General features: G+C 36.0%; 1 protein-coding gene across 1 annotated transcript in view; it reads right to left on the bottom strand.

The window, feature by feature from the left end:
• LOC108909835 (triple functional domain protein) overlaps window positions 1-21,659 on the bottom strand; it is a gene marked incomplete at its 3' end in the record, with an annotated part of 85,785 nt that extends 64,126 nt beyond the window's left edge. The window contains exons 1-6 of the mRNA XM_018714263.1: window positions 21,477-21,659; window positions 7,166-7,361; window positions 6,350-6,523; window positions 5,530-5,650; window positions 1,946-2,226; window positions 769-1,215 (exon numbers count right to left, since the gene is read on the bottom strand). Of these exons, the coding sequence (XP_018569779.1) occupies window positions 769-1,215; window positions 1,946-2,226; window positions 5,530-5,650; window positions 6,350-6,523; window positions 7,166-7,361; window positions 21,477-21,655 (1,398 nt within the window). The remainder of the gene's footprint in view (window positions 1-768; window positions 1,216-1,945; window positions 2,227-5,529; window positions 5,651-6,349; window positions 6,524-7,165; window positions 7,362-21,476) is intronic.
• Window positions 21,660-22,135: the final 476 nt, after the last annotated feature.

Genomic DNA, 22,135 nt, shown 5'->3' with positions numbered 1-22,135 from the left:
AAACCCCTTTGGGATAAGATTTTAGTCATGTACTTGAAGCTTTAAATCTTTTACTGCCAATTAAATTTATAATTATAGTTGCGTCTAATTGAGTTATCTAATTACGAAATCAAGAGTGACTTAAACAAATGAAAATAACAGTCAGAGAATATTTTTCTAAATAAAAAAATACTGCTTTCAGGAAAATGGAATCTTAAGAAAAACAGGAATTTTATAAAATTTCTTGAAACAGCAAATAATACAGTTACTAGATTCTGAAGATAGTACGACAAATACGGGATGTCTGCTTAAGGACAAACCTTTTTATTTAATAGTGTTTTTCTATCATTGGACCCGTAGTTGGCCCTGATATTGATTTAGAAAGGGAATGGGACATCTTTCCAATATGTTTTCACGATATTTTCCTAACGAAAGTTCACTAAAATCGGCAAATAAGAGTTACATGGGTCGTTAGTCCTTAATCACAGCCCAGTTTATATTTAGACACGAGGATTACTAGTCAACCTAACATCATTCTCAAAAGGGGTATTTGAGTTTCGATCAATCGTTTTGTAGAAAACTCATTTATTTTTAACAAATACACGAAGTAACACGAAGAATAACTTGTACAAAATGGATGTGAAGGGGATTTTCAAATTGGGACAAAGAACTCCCTACAATTAATTGTAGGGAGCAAGTGTGACATCCTACTTTTCGAATCACGAGTGTTTCTTTCAATTTCAAATGCAGTAAACAGACGGAACTCTCGAATGGTCCCGAATCGCTTACCTCCGTATACGCCTGGCACATAGACTCGTACAGATTCTGATGCTGGTGTATCCCGTTCTCCAACATCATGATCTCCGAGGGAATATTAGCTCCTTCCGAGGCGGCTTTCCACGCAGGCACGTTCTCCACGTACTGCTCGGCCTTGTGGTGGAAGATCACAGATAACGCCAGGACCGCCGTCCTCTCGTCCAACCCCGCAGCGAAGTCTTTCCACGTCCTGTCCAGCCGACCGGCCACGGCGCGGATGTGGGAAGCGGCGTAGTGGCCTCCCTCTATGAGACGGCTGGCCACGGAAAGGATGCGGTTGATGTTGACGTAGACGTTCATGGAGCTCATGGTGAAGTGCTGGTGCTCCTCTTGGAGCTGCTTGGCCAGCTGGTAGGTGTGGCCGATCTCCACGTAGTTGAGGAGGAAGACGTCGCGGTTGTGGCAGATCCACTCGAACATCTAAAAGAAAAAAAATGATTTTTCGTTACTTCAAAGTTGCTCATGTCACAAACAGTTGCTAGAAAGAGAAGAGAAAGTCGCAGATGGTAAAAGGAGATAAAACATGTTAGAACAGCTAAAATATTGAGTGACTTGAAACAAAATTAAATCAGTTGCCTTCCACAGTAGTAATTTGAAGGTAGTATTGCATTTCCCATTCATAAAGCCACTCTGATTTGGTATAAGGACAGCTCCAAAGACAAATACAGTCTGGTATGAATGTTTTGGAAAGGCTAAAATCAAGTCAAAGTCACGATATGGTCGTAGCTTTGGTACCAAAGTATCTCATACTAGATCTGATGAATTAGCCAGAGCAGACTCATCTATAATCCTATAAGGTCCCAAATCCTCTTGCAGCTACGTTGTTAAGGTACTCATGTAGGAATTGGTAAAGAATAAGGATCAAAATGATGGCAAGGTACCAATGGAAGTCATGAGACCAATGGACATACTGAACCAAAGTCACAATCACTAAAGCTAATAGTAAAGTGCTAACTGGATACTGCTGACTCAGGAAATATCTGGATAATATTGGCCTGGTGCGCTGTGTACTTCTTGAAAGAGAAAAGCTGTAAGTGTAGCCACTATCGAAACTGTTAAGCCTAATTAGAAGAGAACTAAAGAACACTGTAGAGAAAAAGAGACCACCTAGTCAAACTAACACGAAAAAGACAACCAAACTCTCTCTCACCTTTTCGCAGTCCTGCTCGAAGAGCCTCAGCTGAAAGCACTGGTCCAACTTGAGTTTTTTGTGGTGCCACAGCTGGAGGAGGTGCTGTTGCGACGCGTGGACAGCATCCAGGTTCTGCAATACTAAATTTTTGATGTCCACCAAGTCCGGATTGGTATTACTCGGCGACTCCGCTTCTCGGTTACCACCACCACCGCCGCCTCCACCGCCACCGCCGCCGCCGCCTCCGCCCCCTCCCTGGCCGGTGTCGTTGCCGCAGGCTTTTTGGAGCACGCGCTGACCTGAAAAGGAGACAGAAGAGTGTCAAATTAAACCGACACGAGATTCGAAGTGAAACGGAAGAGAAATTAACCAAAAAAATTGTGGAACGTTTTTATAGTCAGGCGCTAAACCAATCTGAAAGTGATTAAATAGAACCACGATCGTTAAGTTTGGTCGTATGATCAATAATCTTTGTATGACATAAAAATAGATAGAAGCAAAACTAATAACGACACTTGTCAAGGTAATGTAAATTTTAAAATCATTAATTATCTGTCTTCATTTAAATGCACAACTAAGTGACAATTTTAAAATAATGGCTCTCGTCGAACTTTGCTGAATTTCAGATTGTACTTGATTTAAATCGACCAAAATTTCAGAGAAATATATGCGAACTATCCAGACAAATCCACCTGGACGTAAAACAAATGAATTACACGAGTTTGGAACATTAGACAGTGACAAGTTAATACATGCGATCAGAATACAACTGACAAATAGCAATTTCACACGAGATAGCTTCAAAGTTTGCACTGTTCACTTCCGTGTTACATGAAATGTAACCAGAACCAGTCATTTTTCAAACCAGCTCGAGATTTTTAATACTATTGCATTCTATTTTGTTTCTCAATCTCCAATATTGTACACGTGAAATAATTGCTGTATATGGAAGTCAGCTGATGTTGGTGTAAGTCGTGGAACAGCACATCTAGTGTATGTCCTTGAAAATCTACGTGTTAGGATAGTACTAAGTCAGAATGAGATACAAGTGTTTGCAAGTTGACTGTTAAATAATATGGTTAACGTAACAGCAAACAGCATCGACATTCGTTGGGATATCTCTAGCAAGTATTTTTTTATTGATTGTCTTAATGTTTGCGTTTATTAATATTTGTACCCGACATTAAATCGACAACTATGACTTATTCCGTCAAGCCAGTATTCATATAATTTCCTCGTAGGTTTTCCCTTAATGACTCCCTAACAAATTAAGCTAAACAACAGAAATAGCTGAGATGATTAAAGCGCGCGCTTTTGAAATGATCCTCTCGAGCCGGGAGTTGCATTTACTCGCGCTCATAAAGTGTTCATAATCTAGTGCATACAGAAGCTTGTTCGCGAAAGCAGAACCCAGAGTGAATTATGGACGCGAATTTATCACGCGGAGTTAATTCGAAGAAATTGAGAGATTGCTGTTTTAGGCAGGGAACTGACAACGTTAACACTCATTTTATCAAATTTGCTCCATTTGCTATTGCTGGTACTTTATCAACGGTAAATGGTGGTATAAACACTTGTTACCGTCTCAAAACAAACGCCAGAATAGCAGAAGTTTTATCCACCAACAGCAGTGTCATAGTCCACAGAAATTTTTAATAATTTCTACAACAATGAAAGCGCACAAAGGTAAAACCTAAGGAAATGATGAACACGGTTATATAACAAACGTTATATATGACGTCAGATAGTTTGAACTGTAGGATATTTTTTGAGATTTGACAGAAAACTTATGACTTGGACAGTGCAACTCCTTTATTAAAACGTCACCTTTATGTATGTTTAGAATATTTATAATTAATTCGTTATGAAGGCAGGGCCCTCCCATTTAGCTAATCAAGACAACCTGTCAAGATAAAAGAAGGGACGCCTGATGAAATATTAAACAAAATCGATCTTTTTGTTCCAAATGAATAATAGACCAAGGCGGATCTGTTTTGAGGTGGATGTGAGAGGGGGCAAGCAATTTTTTTCTGGATTGCCTTCAGTACAACTCACATAATAAAAGTGTAGATCCCTAAATCTGGGCGAAGTTCCAGCAAAAATTAGCTTGCCCCCTCTTACATCCAAGAAGAGGGATATTTTGACAGATGCCCTGATCCAATTATTACGTTGTGCGTGTAAAATGAACTTGTATCTTTTTTTTTAAACAACTATGTTTCTTGTCTTGCTCAAAGCAATCACTGCCTCCTAAATTGTTTTTTTAAGCAAGTCTGACGAAAATACTGCTTCTTAAATTCCTTTCTTTGTATATTCCCTTCAAGTAACTGGCGTGGAATACATTTGATTCGTATACAAACTGATATGTACGTTGCACAAAATCTTCATATTATTCCATCACGTACATTTCACGTCAAAAGGCGTTATAAAATAGAATGACACAGTAATATATTCTCACGTTGCGAGAAGTATATATTTCTTTAGAAGTAGAATCTGCAACACAGGAGATTTTCCTATAACTTTCATATGTTTGGAATCTGAATATTTTCTTTAAAACATACTGAATATATTTATAGTCTACGTCAAAATTAAAAACGATCTGCCGCTTGAAAAAGTCGGAAAGAAAACGGTAGAGGTAAACTAAACCGTATACGAGAAGTTAAACCTGGGAAACATCTGAAGTTTCCACGGAGTTTTAATTTAACGTTTCTATGTCGGGGTATCTAAATGTTTGCACTGTGCACGTGAGTAGGAAGTCTGTGAAGCTTCGTCCCACTTTTAAAATTCTTTTTGGTGTTCTCCTTTTGTCAAAGTAATCCCGCTACGAATCTGAACACTTTATTTTGTTCGGTATCATCGTGCTACTTAATACCATAAAATACAATGAATGCCATGTGCAATTTTAAATTCTTCATTAAAAAATGTTTTCAGTCATAATACTCCACTGATGAACAATGGTTAGTGAGGCATATATACCGCCACCTATCGTTGGCGCTTCGAAACTAATCTCTTTAAATCATGTGAATGCAGAATTTAAGACAATTATTTGAATAATAAAACGGCTTTAACAATTTTTTTTTTAGTTTAGCTGCCGACGGCCTTGATTCGAAGCAACGTACTAAACCCCGAGATAAAAATTTTTGCATGTGCATCCGCAATTTAACGACCACCGACACCGGCTGGTTCCATTCAAATTCCATTCCATTTAAAATTCCTTCCTCGGCATCCTCGAGGCTGGAGGGAAATTTTAATAATCACCTTTTGAAACCTTTTATTAAATGGGCATTAATTTCCATCGGAGTAATAAAGTTCGTCATCCGTTTTATTAAGCCCCCGGTGGTCGCGTCTATTTGAGCACTGCTAGCAAATCGACTTTTTAATTAATTCGAAACGGGAAAGTGTTTTATGCCAATCTGATTCGAGAAAAAATCGCGCGGTGTTCGGCAACCAACATCGCACGATTGGCGCAACCAATTAAACATCCCTAAATTTTACCGTCGTCAGTATTAATGAATCCTTTGCGAAAAAAACAATGATAAACCGTTGTTTTTTTTATTTATTCCAACTATTCTCTATCGAAGGCGTGTGTGGCAAGTCGGACTTACCCAACAGATCGATATCCTCCACGGGGGCCTTCATGATCTTCTTCTTCATCTCGTTGTGGAGGTCTATCTTGTGCTTGGCGCCGCTCACGTCGTCTGCGAAGTCGTTCCTCGCCAGGTCCTCCTGAAAACCGCAATAACAGTCGTTCTCAGACGGGGAGAATATCGGGAGACGGGAATGTTTCCCAAGGATAAACCGAGGAATCGCACAGAATATCGATCATGGATGGAGCGTTAAGTTTACTCGCGGATATTGGGGCGGCTTATGAATGTTATGACTGCGAAATTGAACGAATGGAGGAATTTGTTCATGTTAATTTAGCAATAACCTATTTTATTTTTCTAAAATGAAACACTTAAAATAAAATGGTGTCAATATTTCATAGACCATATTCTAAAAGAAATAAGTTCATATAAACTTGCATCGTAGAATGCTTAGTTTCTGTGACCAGAAATGTTCCAATTTTTTGTAACTCAGTAACAAAGAAAAGTATAGTATTCTACTTTGGCAGACGTTGATTTTAACTTCGAAAAATTACTGTAAAAAACAGTTGGTGATTTGAAGTTCGGATGAATAATAATAATCATTGGAATGGAAGTTCTATTTTCGAAAAGAATAACTTTCTATGCACATTAAAGGTGCAGGAAACTGTTCTTTGAATTGAATTATTGGAATGAAATCATTCAACGACGCATGGAATTTGTTTCCCAGAATATTGTCTTCTATCAATTGTGACAAGAACTTGATTCACGCTGTGCAATATTAATGAGGAGTTTTTCAAAAATACTGACGAACATTGACTTCGTAGACGATTTCACTTACCTGTAAGTCATCCAGCCTGTCGAGGAGGTCCGCCGCTTGCCACGCGAACTCCTCGACGGCCAGCCTGGTCTCGAGCCAGCTGGAGTGGTCGTAAGCGAGGGTACCCTCTAGGTCGGAGGTCAGTTGGGTGCTGTCTATTATCTTCGACAGGGCTTCTATGCTTATCATATTTGTCTAAGAAAAACAACGGACATATTTTTAATGAAATTAACAAGACTTGGTACAGATAAGACAATAAAAGGTTTATGCTTAAAACTCTTTATAAAATGTAATTTTAATTTTTGTCTTTAGTCGTACCTCCATCAAAGGAAAGTTCTGTTTAGGTTAAAAACCCTTTTTTTGTCCACGTCTGTACTAACTTTTCACATATATCTGCTTAGTAGCTGTATATTGGTTTTGAAATTTAAAACATTTATTTCAATTTAGTTGCCAATCTTGAGTAAGTAACTCGATTTAGACGCGTATGTTTCTTGAAACAATACATTTGTCAGATATTTCCGAATATTAATTCTCATATCCTCCAAATTTCTCCACACAATAGCGACTGCTACCCTCTTGCGGTTTGGGCCAATTGGAGACGTGCGGTTTTCAGCGTTAACATATTGATTAACAAATGGGTTTGTTGTGTCCGAGGTTTTAGTTCGGACAACTACGAGGATGACTTCCGGCGCCACAACTCCGGGAAGTTTAAGTTAGTTACTCTTTGCTTTATCTTTGCAAGCCACAAAATAATTTTCATCGACGATAACTTGAGTACGGGCCAAAGATCAACAAAAATAAAACTTCTTCGAATGCTATTGCGTCTGCTTTGCTTACCTCGAATTTGTACTTGTGGGAGCCTAGCGACGTCCTCTGCTTCTGCCAAAAGTTGTCCGGCTTGACGATGAGGGCCTGGTGGACGGCACCGGGAGGAAAGTGTTCGTGCAGCGCCTTGAGGATGGGTTTTACGGTCGACCACGTCGCCCCCCGCATGTCCACCAGCACGGTGAAACCCAGCGCTCGGGCCTCGTCGCTGAAAAAATATATAAATCCATTTATTCTCGATGATGCAGAAGCTTCACCAGTAATAGCGTTAGTTTCATTAGAATGTATCTGGAAATAGTCTTAGATATATCTTAAAGCCAATCTTTGATTGCCTTGGAAGCAGCATTAGCCTTTGATGTCTTAGAAAGTATCCAAAACTATCTTTGAATGCTTTAGAAATGTCTTTGGTTACTTTGAAAGGTCTTCCAACGGATATTTTTCAAAGACACTCTCTGAATGCAAACAAAAACTATCTTTGACTACTTCCAAAGCATCTTCCAAAAATTATCCATTGACCTCTGATATTTTATAATAAGCATCTCCGAAGGCATGCAAACAATGTCTAAATATTTTGTCTTAGGCGCTATTTCAGAAGATATCTAGGAATTGTTTGTATATCCTCCAAAGACACCTCGAAAGCTTAGACTGAAGTTACCTAAAAAATGTCTGAAGGTTTTCCTAAGACTTTGGAGGCTATCTAAAAACAGCATGTGACTCTTCCAAAAACAGTAACTTTCTATCCTGACTTGCTTGTTCCAAAAACATGGTGAAATAGTTTCCAAAGTCAGTCTTTAAATGCCTTGGAAGCTTCTTCATAAGATATTCAAACAGTGTCTAGATATTTAACTTAGCAACACCGGCAATAAGACAAGGAAGAACTTCATTGATAAAAATCGTAAAAGTACTAGAAAATATTTCACATTCTTCTTTAATAACGTTTATTTAATATGTATTTGTCCAGTACTGTACCAAATCTGTTAGCAGGGCGTCACCAGACGGGACGGACTGAGAAAATCAAATTTCCAAACCCCTCGGAGCCAATTACAGAAAACTGGCCAGACGTACTACATCGAATTTGGGGCGATAAGGGCCCTACTCCTCTATTTCAATATGGTTGATGATAATTACATCAATTTTCGATGATTGAGACGAGCTCCCGGCTTGATTCATTACTGACGGAGAGACAGACTCAATTATCGCTTAAAATGTAATTGGCGGGGGAGTTCGATTCGAAAATTGATAAAATATTGGACCTCTACTAGTTTACGAGAAATTAATGGATACATATAGCGAATATTTACCATTTCAGTTGAAATGGTCCAAATTTATTGTGATAGAAAAATAAAATAATAAAGTTTCACGGTACAATAACGCAGAATTCGAGTTTTATTCGATAACATTACGCCATAACAGTAAAACTGTTTTAGGGTACTATAATAAATGACGTTTGCACATAGCAAGTGATGCACAAAAAGAAAAATGAGTATTTTCCGTAATTTAACTACGGATTAATTAATTTCCCGATGTCTGAATGCTCTTAACGTTACGTAATTAATTAATATCATCTTCCGTTTCAACTACTTAGCATACAAAACACACCCTAGAAACGTTTGTCTCCCAAGACCGTAACTGCCTTTTAAGCGGGGAATATTGATGTAAAATATATACTCTTAGATGATATCAGAGTTACAGCACATTAGAAATGAACGTAGTTATCATAGATTAGAACACCTCATTACTGGTATACAAATGAATTTTTATTTATACAAACACCATGACATGTATTTAAAAATGTGTCCAACCTACACAACGACACCAAAATCACTCCGACCGGACCACGCCTGCGCCCAGCGGCCACAGCTGAACATATATTACACTTTGAAAGTTTATGCCTCCATATAAAAAATCTTTTTGTCAAAAATAATGTACCTAAATGTAAAGGGGATGTCTTGAAATGTTTATGGATATCTGCCTTTTAATATCCAAGAGAATTTTAATCCTCGCAGCAATAAACTGTCGGGTTGGTAATCAATAACGAATCTCGTTATGGATTTACATACATTTTACGGTACCGCGACATTCAACACGAGGTAATGTGAAACATATGTCTAAATAATGTGTTTAATGAACGTAAACCAACCTTGACTGCATACTTTAAGAAACCAACTATGTAAATAAGTCTGTTCGGCGTCATATGAAATTATTATGTCAAAGCACCTATAGAAATCGTCTCAGAACTTAGTATCTTTAATTTAAAAAACTCTTAAAAAATATGTCGAGTAAATGTGTCGACAGCTTCAAAAAATACCGAACTTAAGTTTGAATTAAATCAACGGCAAATTCATAATACCGGATCCCATGAACTTTTACGAGATAATCAAATTTTTATTAGAAACTTTCTGCAGGTCTAAATAAACCCCCGTTTCTTAAGAGTTAACTCGAGTCGTGAAACTCCGACTTAACAAGATATCCTTAGGATAACTTCGCCGAACTTTTCTGCGGGGCAAGGCCTAAAAGATTGTAAGTAAATTTCGTTTCAGATCAATTAACCCAGTATAAATTTAATAAAGACTCTTTATGAACTGGTTAATTAGTTATTCCATTTATAAAAAGTTACAACATTTTACCTACAATCCTCGCCTGTAAAACAAGGGATAAACAGTTTTTATTACCTTTTATAAGTAGACGTCTTCCAAATTTTTTAGTTACGCGCTGTTGGAGATATTTGTGACATGTGATTGGCAGCATTGGGTTGTGCATAACATTCTCTGTAGCCGCATGTTCTTGGATTATGGATATCCCGTTTAGTTTTCATGATACCGTTATTTGAGGGCAACATATTTCATTGTTAGTGACGATTTTTGATATGCGCGACTTTTCAAAACAACGATGCAACATAAAATTTTGCGTGAAACTGGAGAAAACGTTACAACTTTTGAAACAAGCTTATGGGAATGATGTTATTGGTCGTACGCAATGCTACGAATGGTTTTCACGATTTAAAAGTGGTCGTCAGTCAATAATAAAGTTTAAAAAGTTATTTTCTGAACAGGCCTCGTATATCCGCATCACAGAGAAAGATGCTATAAAGACTTACAATCCAACCTTACCAATTCAACCTATGCAATAGATACTAACAGAGTTAATCGTCAATTAAAACAGTTGGTAGAAACTATAAAATAAAAATTAATTTCGCTGTCGAATCGTTTGCTGCGACTAATGGGCTTTCTAGTGGATAAGAAGGCTTCAGGAAACCTGATAAGAGTGACGAGCGGAGGAAAAAAGGTGTAGAATTTTAATAGTATTAACTAGTCGAGTTGGTTATTCCAGGGATAAGCTTAATTGAAACATTGACAATTCCAATCTACAACTAGTTGTACCAAAAATGGTTTATTTTTTAAAATTAAGCAAAAATGGATGACTTTGACAAAGAATCTTGTTCTCTTTATACAGTTTTAAGTTGTTTTAACTTAGAATATCATAAAATAGAAAGTAAAAAAAAAACGTGAAATATCAATCAGCAAGGCAGTATTTTCAAACGGTCATTCGGTGTTGGCTGAGGCAGCCTCGATTCACGAAACCAAAATAAACAAAACACCCGAGCTATTATTGTAATACGCACCTCGAGGCTACGATATCCGTAGTACTCATCCGATATTTTTTACGAGAAATAGCTGAAAAACAACCTCCCGTACGCGAAGGAGGTAAAAATATCGCCCAAGGCCGCGACAATGTGTTACGACCACGCAGAATAACGAGGATCTCCCACGTCTAAGAACGAATTAAAAGTAGAATGCACTTTTACTGTGTGGGAACCCAATTGAAATTTAAATTGAACAGCCAATTACAGGGATATGTAAATGGGGGCTATGTTTCAAGACTGTCAGAGCCATTGTTTGCAGTAAATTAAAAACTGGGTATTTATGTGAAGGAATATTTCCATACATATGCTATGCTTTTTCTTTTCATTTTTTTGCGCGCCCTTCTAAAAGCGCTTAGGAATATTTTTACATTTTTTTTCCAAAAGTTTAATATTTGTGTTAGTGATGTAACTCGCATTCGCATATTTCTTAAAATTGGCATTCCCATTCGTAAAATTCATACGAATGGGAATACAGGTGTAAGAAGCTTGACTGCCATTACTTCAGTATGAGGTAGATTAATCACAAACAAAAAAAAAGTTGTATACGTAAGATTAACAGTTTCCAAAATACAGCAAGTATTAATATTGGGGAGTTTCATCACAACGTGACAACAGTGCAGACTTGTCCTACGGAAAAAATGTAAACAACTATTATTGTGAAGCATTTAGTACATTTTTGTTCATACTTTATACGAGTTTTTAAATTGTTCTGTATGTAAAATATACAGTTAATATTTAAAATGTATGTACAAATTTCAAATAAATGTATTCTTTCAAAGCAAATATGGTTGTTATTACTGTCGATGCTTTGAATCAACGTTTGTTTGTTAAAATTGATGATTCCTTGCAATATCAAGTTTTTTCCCATTGTATTTAAATCTGTTTATTGGTTTTCATTCCGGGAAATGTGAAACTCTGAAAACATTGAATTAACTGTACGTATGAGAGATACTCCTCACCTCTATCTGTCAGCATTAGAACACCCCATTGAAAAATTCATGGCTAACTAGCTCGCAGCGTAATAGTTTTAGACGAATCAATACATTTCCGGTATTTTATAGAGCACAAACGGAATTATTTTGATGTTTATTACATTTCCTCTCATTTTGCGACTAGAGCATCTTTCTAATGGAACTCCTTCACATCAAATTCTCAGAATAGGGTCGTAAAAATTGCCACGACGTCCTAGATGTACTTCTGTTATACCAGAGGTTCCCAACCAACGTCCCACTGGACGAAACTCGAGAGTAGTAATTTAATTTTTTTTACGAAAACGAATTATGATTCATAGTGTTGTCCCATTAACTAACATTTGAATTAATTAAATATTTTAAGAACACACAAAAATTTCAATTTAATTTCCCTACATTGAGTTTGTGTTTATTTTAAATATTGCGCAAAATAAAATATTTATCCTTCGACCTATTATTTTCACATCGAATTAGCTAGTTAATTTGGCTCCTCCAAGACATCTTGAAATGTTTTGAAGTAAAGCCATCTGCGTGGCTGACTTTCGCAATTAAATTTAATATCTTCCGTCCTTAATTCAGTTTAAATTAGAATCCAGCTTGAGTTGATTACTTGCTGTTTCGTTCAAAGATGTGCATACGTTATTATAGTACGTGATTTGTCGTCTTTGTATTGTTTAATTTCAAATCGCGTCCGATTTTTAACTATTTGTAGATTGAGCTTATTTACTATATGTTTCAAATTAGGAAATACTTGTCTTTAATGTGAAACAACGACTAATTCTTTGAACAAATGTATGTTACTTACATTTTTATAAAATATTATTAATTAAAAACTATTTGACAAATGTTATATAAAACAGCTAAAATTAATGTGGAAAAAGCTGTGGTGAGTTAGATATTAGCCTGAATTGCTGTAGCTGTTTTAATTACATGTTTAGATTTTAGAATATACCTGCAATATAAGTAAATAAAGCGAAGGAAATCATTAATCTAAAGGGTTTACTATTTGAGTTCTCAATTTTCCATGTTTGCTTCCAACTTTTCCAGAGATTCAATATTAAAGTTCTAGTTCGTAATTCCTAGTCCTTATTGGCAAAGTTGTGATAAGTGGTCCAAAACTTCAAACTGCACATTGAAATTAGTTGCTAATTACCCGGAAGTTAATTTAGGGAAGTCAATTAGTTCTAATGTCGATAATGCCTTGTCGTAAAACAAATTTTTTTGCCTCAGTAATAAAACTAATACGTATATATATATATATAAATGTACAAAATAATGTGTCTTATATTGATATTCATTAAGTTCAAATCAAAATCAAATTATTCATTTTGTGCATCTATTAACGCTTATAGCTTTTACATTGAGCAGCTGAATGGTACGACCTATTTTATGACAAATTCAAGTCCCTTTACAGCATTTTTACGAGTTCCAATTATAAAAGAAATCGAACTCCTCAGGGCTTTGCGAGCAGCACTTTCAGAGGGAAATGTTTATGAGTTTGTAGTTTATGTTCGCGACCCACCTATAATATGTTCGGCAAATCTAATGTATACATATCTGTATTTGTTTAGAGGATTTTACTTTTGAAGATGGAAAAGAGATGGTATTGTAAGAGCCTTGCGTTCAGAATTGTGTTAGAGCAGAATATTATATGCACAAAGAATAAAGGAATATTTTTCCTTTGTTTCTCTTTTAATAATTACTTTTTGTAAAACTGTAACATTTTTAAAAGTGTTATAAACTGGTACAAATTTGCAACACTACTGGAAGATAACCGTTACAAAGGGTAATTTATTTGAATGATAAATATTCATACTCAAGTGGTGCAGAATAAAATGCTATAAAATAATTTAAATAAAGTTGTGTTTTACTTAGATGAAAAAAAACTTTCTAACGCCATGATCTGCAAGAAAATTTCCTGGAAAGTCCAATAAAACCGTGCTGTTTTCATTCTCCGTTTTCATGAAAGTGCAAACAAGGATATGGTCCTTTTCTTGATTACTTAGGACGAAAAGGAAATTAAATTTAATGCTTACAGAAAAGTTTTAGGAAAATATATACGTTGTATATCTTTCTTTCGGAAGAAAAATAGCGTTTCATGTATAAAAACAATTTTAATTACTAAAAAAATACAAAACCATATTTATTTAGTTAATTACGAACTTAACTAAAAAAAAATTGGATTTGTCGAAATACAAGAAGTATCACACAGAAAACCTTCTATACGATGTATTGATTTCGTTTTCATGTTACTTCCAATAAAATCTTTCAGGATACTCCACTATTCACATAAAGATAGAATAAGATAATTTGGAGATATTTACTAGAAATGTTGTGTTTTTTTAAACCTAACAATATACCGTTTATAAAGTTTTAAAATTCCGGGTAGTTCCGGAGATATCCGGAAAAACCCAAAATTTAGCAAAATCGTTTAATTTTTTTCTTGGCTTTATTTGAAAACGAATTTTAAAATAAATTGCATATATACATTGCCAATTTTTTCGGTCTATCCAATGGCGTCAATATTTTGGCAATCCGACGTTTCGTCTTCGGGGGACCATCATCAGATTAATTTTTTTTAATAGGTCGCTGCTATTTTTATGACAAAATCTAGTCATTTTTAATTCTGAATTCGGGTTTTTCCGGAGACCTCCGGAACTACCAGGAATTTTAAAACTTTCTAAATGGCATATTGTTAGGTATAAAAACACATTTTTTTTTCTAATTTGAGCCACCCCGTATCTCTTACCGTTCCCTAGAACCTAATGCTATCCCATCCTTATCTTGGACACACTGTATATACACACAAAACTTAAATTTTATGGTATCTTGTTCTAGACATAACTCATACAATCCGGCTTCCACAAACCAGCACACACACACTCAGCTACAGCAATTGCTATCCGACTTTATCCTTCGCCTTTGGCCAAGATTTCGCTGGTAAATTCTTTCTTATCAATTATACACGAGTTCGTGCGCCATGGGGCAGATGAATTATTTCCCCGTGACCGATGGTACGATAACCCACTGAACTTGGGATGGAACACAATACCAAACTATTCCAATTACGCTAATGCAGCGCAGCGGAGTGTTTCCAACGGATTTGTTTAAAATGCATAAAGTGGAATACGAGTGTAGATGTAGATAACTGGAACTATCACAAGCAGAAGTCACTTCCCTAATAGGCCGACCAACATTGAATTACACCCGCAATATCTAGTAAGCATTTGTCATTCGAAGGTCGGAACTTTTAATTTCTGTTGAAAAACTGATTGTTAACACTCTAACAGAGCTAGTTAATGTTAGAGGTTTGATTTTTTTGATTGATTAAATGTTGGGAACGATTTTGTCCCCTCAGGCACCGCACTGCAGACAGTGGGGTTATTGAACCTTTGGCACCAGTCCCATTTCTATAAAAATTTTGCCTTCCACAAAACCGCAGACACGTTTGACGTTTCAGCAATATTTTACCGTGTTTTCTGCGTTGTGGAAAGTTACGAAACTTGTACATAGTTGTAGCGAGATATGAGTAGTAGAAATATGTGTTGTCGATTATTCAAAAAACAAATGTTAAGACCTTGCAATTCAACTACTATTTGATCTTGATAGTGATTTCTCAAAAAAGACTAAACGTGCTTAGAATAAATTAAAATATAGATGTCTGTAATTATATTAAATCGGATCATTTAGTAATTTTTTTATTTAATTATTTCTCACTACAATGTAGTCTGTATTAATTAAAACAAAACAACCTAAAATGAAAGTAAGCACATACAACAAAGAAATGGACCCAAAATAATAAGAAGGGACATTTTATTTCTCTCCGACGAAAATATTAATGCTATTATGCCCCTAAATGCATTCCGTTATGGCATCAATTTAAAAAAGTCTGGGTTGCTTCCTGCTCCCCATATTTCTTTCTTATTCGTGTCATTCTTTTTGCCGAGGCAAGTAATTTTTGGCAATGTAGACGGCCGTAAATTATAGTACGCTTCTGATTTCGTTTCACAGAGACGGCAAGTAAAATTCTCTGGCTATTACTTTTTCGAGGGACATTTTCGCGTACTACATATAATATTGTTGAAGTATGGCAAATAATTGAATCAGGGCCAAGGTTTTGGTACTGAAAAAGCGATAGATATTTCTCTATAGCTTTTTATAAAATCACTTCGCGCGGCTGATTAGCTACAGAAAGTCTTTTATTAGAAGATAAAACAAGAAAAATACAATTTTATGTTTAATATCATAATCAATCTGTAATATAATCAAATAAAATTATAATCCAGTCTACTTTATGAGTCGCGCCTTTAACTATCGCACTATTACTGCGTTATTACATTTTAGATTATAATATTACATAACAAAATCGTCTTAATGATATAATTGAGAGAATATTATTACTTTAGTAAGGTTTTTCAATATGTAGAGGTCCATTCTACACATTGATACCACAATCACTCCGATCCAACCATACCTGCGCGCAGCGATCGCGACCGAACATGTTACACTTTAAAAGTTTATACCTCCCCATATATAAATATATTTGCCCAACACCTAGAGTTACATGTCATTTGGAAAGATTAAGACCCACACCGTTTGTCACACCAACTAGATAGGTTAAAGTGGCATTTACCTCTTTCTTGATTAGGCAGGCACGCCACTGTTCTCTTTGCGAATCTCGTTCGATCGGCACCGCGTCTCGGATCCTGCGACGGGCCAAGTTGGCGCCACAGGGACCGATCTCCCGCAGATATATGAAACTTCCAAGTGCTTACGCTCCAGGGTATAGTATACTTACGTATCAAGCCAGAATTTGAGGCGTCTGCAATGCAGTTATTGATTAGGGCTGTTAGGAGGCGATAACTCCTCCGACTTTCACGACGCCGAAGATCGGCGTCCGATTAACAGTTAATCAGAAACCGTGCGAGCACGAGTTTCAACGATTTATACAAATTTTTTGTTGACCCTCAAAAAATTTAAAATTTCTACTCCAATGATATATTTAATGGACTTTCCATAATTACGTTTTAAAATTATTGGTCGAAATCAAAGACACGCTTTCATTCACATCGACTTCATTTCGTGCGTATCATTTGCGGCTCAATTTTGTGGATGTTTTGAGATATTTTGACTAAAAGACTAAACACAATGCTTTGGAAACTGATAACAAACACTTTATTAAACGCTTGAAAGCTGTTTCTCTGCTAATCATCCGCATTAATTATAGATATTCACAGTTTTGATCGTCTGCAGCAAGCCACCGATATTTCTGCCGTGAAAAAATTCTCACCTACAACTGCCAAGTCGTAAAAGTACAAATAACCGACACCTAGCGCCTTCATAACTCATTCGGACGCAGAATACACCTCAATAGTCAACTTTAAAAGTTTCCGGGACCCCCGTTCGAAATAAAAAGCCGGAGGCCCAGCGACTGCTCCCCCATCCGATTCCCGACCTTTAACAATGGGAAAACTGGAGTCAGTCGGTCCCCCGGGTAAGGTGATGGCCCGGATCAATATGTAATTTCGCTAAGAGCATTCTGATGGACTCCAGCCGGCGAGAATGGTGATTCCACGGGAATAAATAATTCGGTTATTTATCGCGGTTTGGTGGGAGCCACAAAGGCCGCTTGTTGCGGTTGCATTCGAAATGAACGAGGAGAAAATTTCCTTAGAAGATATTCCAGGCGAGTTTATCACCTGGGTTTCGATCGATGACAATGTACAGTATATATTTATCATACATATATATTTTTTTCAGTATGGTGGATATCTACGCGTATCTAGAACGTATATTCTTATTACTGTTATTTTTAATAGAATAATAACCTTAAATTAATCGAAAACAGCGTAAAATTAAACCGCAAATGATACGCACGAACTATCATAAGTGAACTACGGTGTTGTATGACATCACGTCTTTCACGTGTGTAGCGCCGTTCGATTCGTTTCGTCGACCAATAGTTTTATAGCCACGTGCTTGATCATTGTTTACACCACTGCTTCGCAATTTGTTAATTATAAAGCTTCAAATCCAAAATCTACTATTTAGACGTACGTATTTACATTTATTACCATAGATACAACCACCAACGCCGTGAACGAAAGCTCCGTATAACTAATATTCTTACGAGTTAAATGCAAATTTCCTTCATTTCCGTCACGACAGAAATTAAACTTGAAGTATATGCGACCACTCTTGAGAACTCCTCCGAATCTCCGAGAACGAATTTCTCGATCGACCCAGGTCGACTCCTCGACTCGTTATCAATACTTAAACTGCAATATCCATTAAAAATAATTCGTCCCTTAGGTTTCGAACTGGTGCACGAGCAAAAATGCGGTATGCAGGATGTTTATGAACCATCGGAACGCGTCGGATGTTAAAGATTAATAAGATAGAGCCGTTTTATATGTGTTTATGCCTCGGATGTGCTAAAAACGTCTTAATTGATCCATAATTTATTCACGTTACTGCAGAAGATGGAAAGTCATTCTTGATGAAACGATCCAACTGGAGTTTCGGACTTACTGGTCCTCATCAGTGCAGAAATGTACGGAAGAGTTGTTTCATATCAATCAGTTGATATTTTGCATTGCCAAGAGGATTCAGTTTAAGTTTAATTGGATTAATCGAATTCTGGTGGTTCGGCTTTGAATAGGATTTTAGTTTGATGTTTAATTGGAATTTTAACCGGATTCTTATTAGAGTGTAATATTAGTTGGAATCAAAATAAATAATAAATGGAATTTAAATTCTCAAGCGGATCCAGGAGAGGTTTAATTAAATTTTTAATGGGATTTTTGTTAAATTGGATTTTAATTGGATCCTTAATCGGATTTTTATTACATTCGATTTTCAGTATATTAGAATTATAGGAAATAAAATACAAATTTAATGGACCAATTAAATACCATAAAAAATCCAATTAGATTCCAAGAGGATTCAGTTTAAATTTAATTGGATTGGACTTAAAATATGATTGTAGTTGGAAGTTTAATGGGATTATTTAATTGGATTCTTGTGGGGATTGGATTGTGATCTCCAAAAGGAATTCAAAAAAGTTTCTAAGTATTCTTAATTGGATGTTTGTCGGATTGCATCTAAATTAGTGGAAAAAATTAAGGGATCAAAAATAAAATCTAAATTTTCAGCGATTTTTCAAATGGCTGTATCTTTGATAAAAATGGTCGTACTGGAGTTAAAAAAGCAATTTGAAGTTTGAAGTTTTTAATTTTTGGATCTTGCAAAAAAAATTATCTTAATATCATGAAAAAAAATTTTTCGAAATTTTTTTCGATCTTATTTTTGATGTACGGACTTGAAAAAAAATTTCCAACTTAACCACCTTATGGATTAGATAGGTTGCTCATTTAGCTTCAATTTCTTTTTATTTTGGTCTCGATACGACCATTTCTTGCTGAGCTATTGGACTTTGAATAAAAATGGATCATTTTCTCTTTGTTCATCGATATCTCAGAAACCAATGGTTGCACAGAAAATCGACGGTGGGTTTCAGAAACTTGAATGAATTCTCTACAAGGTTCTGGCACGTTTTTTTTAGAAAAAATAAATTTTTATCCTTAACATGACTGAAAAATAGTAAAAAATAGGACTTTTAGGGGTCTTCTAGAAAATCACGTGCCACATTGAGAATATTGGAAAAATGACTAATGTTAAATGTGCTTTCATTGTACCCCTAAAAGCCCTACAGAGTTTCAATTCGATCCATCAAGCCGTTTTTTTGTTTCATTCGATTGATTTTTTTTTTAAATTAAAGGATTACGTTTGTTGTGTAAAAAAATGAAAAAAACACATTTTTTTCCTGATTTTTTTTACATTCTTATTGCAGAAAGCGCTAAAAGTCCTATTTTTTACGATTTTTCAGTCATGTTAAGGATAAATTTTTTTTTCTAAAAAACCGTGCCAGGACCTTGTAGAGAATTCATTCAAATTTCTGAAACCCACCGTCGATTTTCTGTGCAATTTAGATTTTTCTATGATCCCTTAATTTTTTCCACTAGTGTAGAATAAGATTTTCTTCTTGGAATTTAAATTTTATTAAACTCAAGTTAAGCTTTTAAGGAAATTTAATCAAAAGCTTAACTGAATTTTATTAGAACTATAATGGGAATATTTGTTTTTAATCAAAACCCAGTTGTCTTAATAGTAATAAATAGTATTATAAATGGATTCTTATCGTGAGCTACAAGAGCTTAAACAGATTCTTAATTGGATTTTTATAGGATTTTAAATGATACTGTATGTAAAGATAAGAAAATTACCGGGACAAATATCCCATTAAAACGCTGAAAGATCTTATCTGGACAAATAAGTACTAATCCCATTTTCCTCCACGTTTATTTAATTTAATAACCCTCTCCGTAACTAACGCGATGCCGACTCATTGTCCATGCTAGCGAATCCATTAACTCGCTTGTTTCATCTTGCCGTATCAAAGCCGAACACCCTCGAAAACGATCTCCCAGGACTGAACGAACGACGGACCTCCTAATATCGCCCCCTCGCCTCAAAGAAGGTCCTGACGGAATCCGCTCTTTGATGAAACTTTAACCAGATAAGGACAAAAAAGAATCGTCCATTAAATTTGCGGGTCCGCTCTCAATTAGGGCGCGTTGCTTATTAACGGACCGTTAGTTAAATGTCGGCACGGGAAGTCGGCTCTTTCAACATCCGCGGTGAGTTTCTTTGGCCGGGGATAAAAACAAACAGTGATTGTTCGCAAATTGATGCCTTCCTCGGCAAGAAGTCGTTAGACAGACGAGAAAGTGCGGAGTATAGAGCAGAATTAGCAGAAACGTAAAACTACAGGGATGAAATAGACAAGTTGTAGTTTTACTGTGTCGCTTATAGGCAGTTCTTGGCCAGGCATCCGTTCCTGGTTATCGAACTGCAAGGTGCGAGGGTCGACGTTCGATCCCATTCCTTGATGGATCCGTAAAGGTCATGTATCGAGGTCCGCCTTAAGTTTGGACAATTGGCTTTTCTGCATTTAACCATAGAAATTTATGTTAGAGCGGTGTAATTTAAGAAACCATCAGTGATGGCTAAATAGATCATTAGATGTTTGCAAAATATACTTTACTAGACTACGCTCCATCAAAGGAGGTTATAATTGTAATAATAATTGATGGCACTAATTGAATTAAATATATTTTCAAAATGTGTAATATTCCATTTTTTACACGAAACAATAGAAATGTCAAGAATATATTTTCCTAACTGCATGCAAGTTCCGTAAATAACTGATAAAATAGTTCCCAGAAGAAACTATAATCAATATCTACTTCAAACTACATATGTCCTGTTTACACATACAACACTACAGTAGTCATTAAATTCGAATCGATTTCAATTGGTCGATAGGATATTAATTTTACAAACAGCATGGACGACTGTTAAACGAATAACAGCGAATTAATAAACGGCTTATACCGACGGCGACGGCCTCATAGGCTATGTCAATATCTATAATCCAGAAGAAAGGGCAGTAAAAATAAAATCATCGAGTTTTAATAGCGTATTCTTAAATTGGTTCTTCGCGGGCTCAAAATAATTGATATTAACGATATTATATGAAAGTGTTTACAGTTACAATTGGTATAAATATATAAATATTTTTTGTAAATGGAAATCAGTTTACATCGATCGCCAACAAACAAACCATTTTCTTTTTCGGTGTACTCACTTGGGTATAGACATGAGGTACTGCAGAAGGCGACGGTAGTCTTCTGGTTTGGCGCGTTCCCTTCGAGGACTAGCGGGGAAGGACAGTACAGGCCCCCCACGCCGGTCTCGACCGCCTGTCAACACCACCAGTCGTTCCTGAAGTAGAGGCATCAGTTCTAGGGCCCTCTGTCCATCCATGGCGTGAGCTGGAACAAGAAGTGAGCGTTAGGGTATCGGAAAACTGTAAAAAAAATTGGCATTTTGCTCCCAATAAACGGTATTAAAAAATAAATAAACAAGGGGATTCGAATCAACAGCTGAATACCTAGATCTACTCAGTCTAATCGTTGAGCCTTTGACAATTGGACTATCGCAGCTCCTATTACTGCGTTACTATATTTTAAAGTGTAACTATACCTAAGACCCTAGAATTGATAGATTATTATTGCAATATATCAAAGATTTTTGCTAAATTTATATAAAACTAAAATAAAAATCAAAATTACACAATCGCTGAATGATTTTCCCCAAATAATTCAGATTGGCAGCAAAAAATTAAAACAGAAATCTGTCAGTTGGATAAAGCTGTCCCCATAAGCTCCATTCTCTAGCGCCTAGCTTTCCATTTAATTATTCTAATGGTGGGAAGTCGGAAAAACCTGCTTTACATTCATTCTC

This window comes from Anoplophora glabripennis, unplaced genomic scaffold (genome assembly GCF_000390285.2).
Source record: "Anoplophora glabripennis isolate ALB-LARVAE unplaced genomic scaffold, Agla_2.0 scaffold28, whole genome shotgun sequence".
NCBI classification, from domain to species: Eukaryota; Metazoa; Arthropoda; class Insecta; order Coleoptera; family Cerambycidae; genus Anoplophora; species Anoplophora glabripennis.
This window is presented reverse-complemented; position numbering and strand designations above follow the sequence as displayed.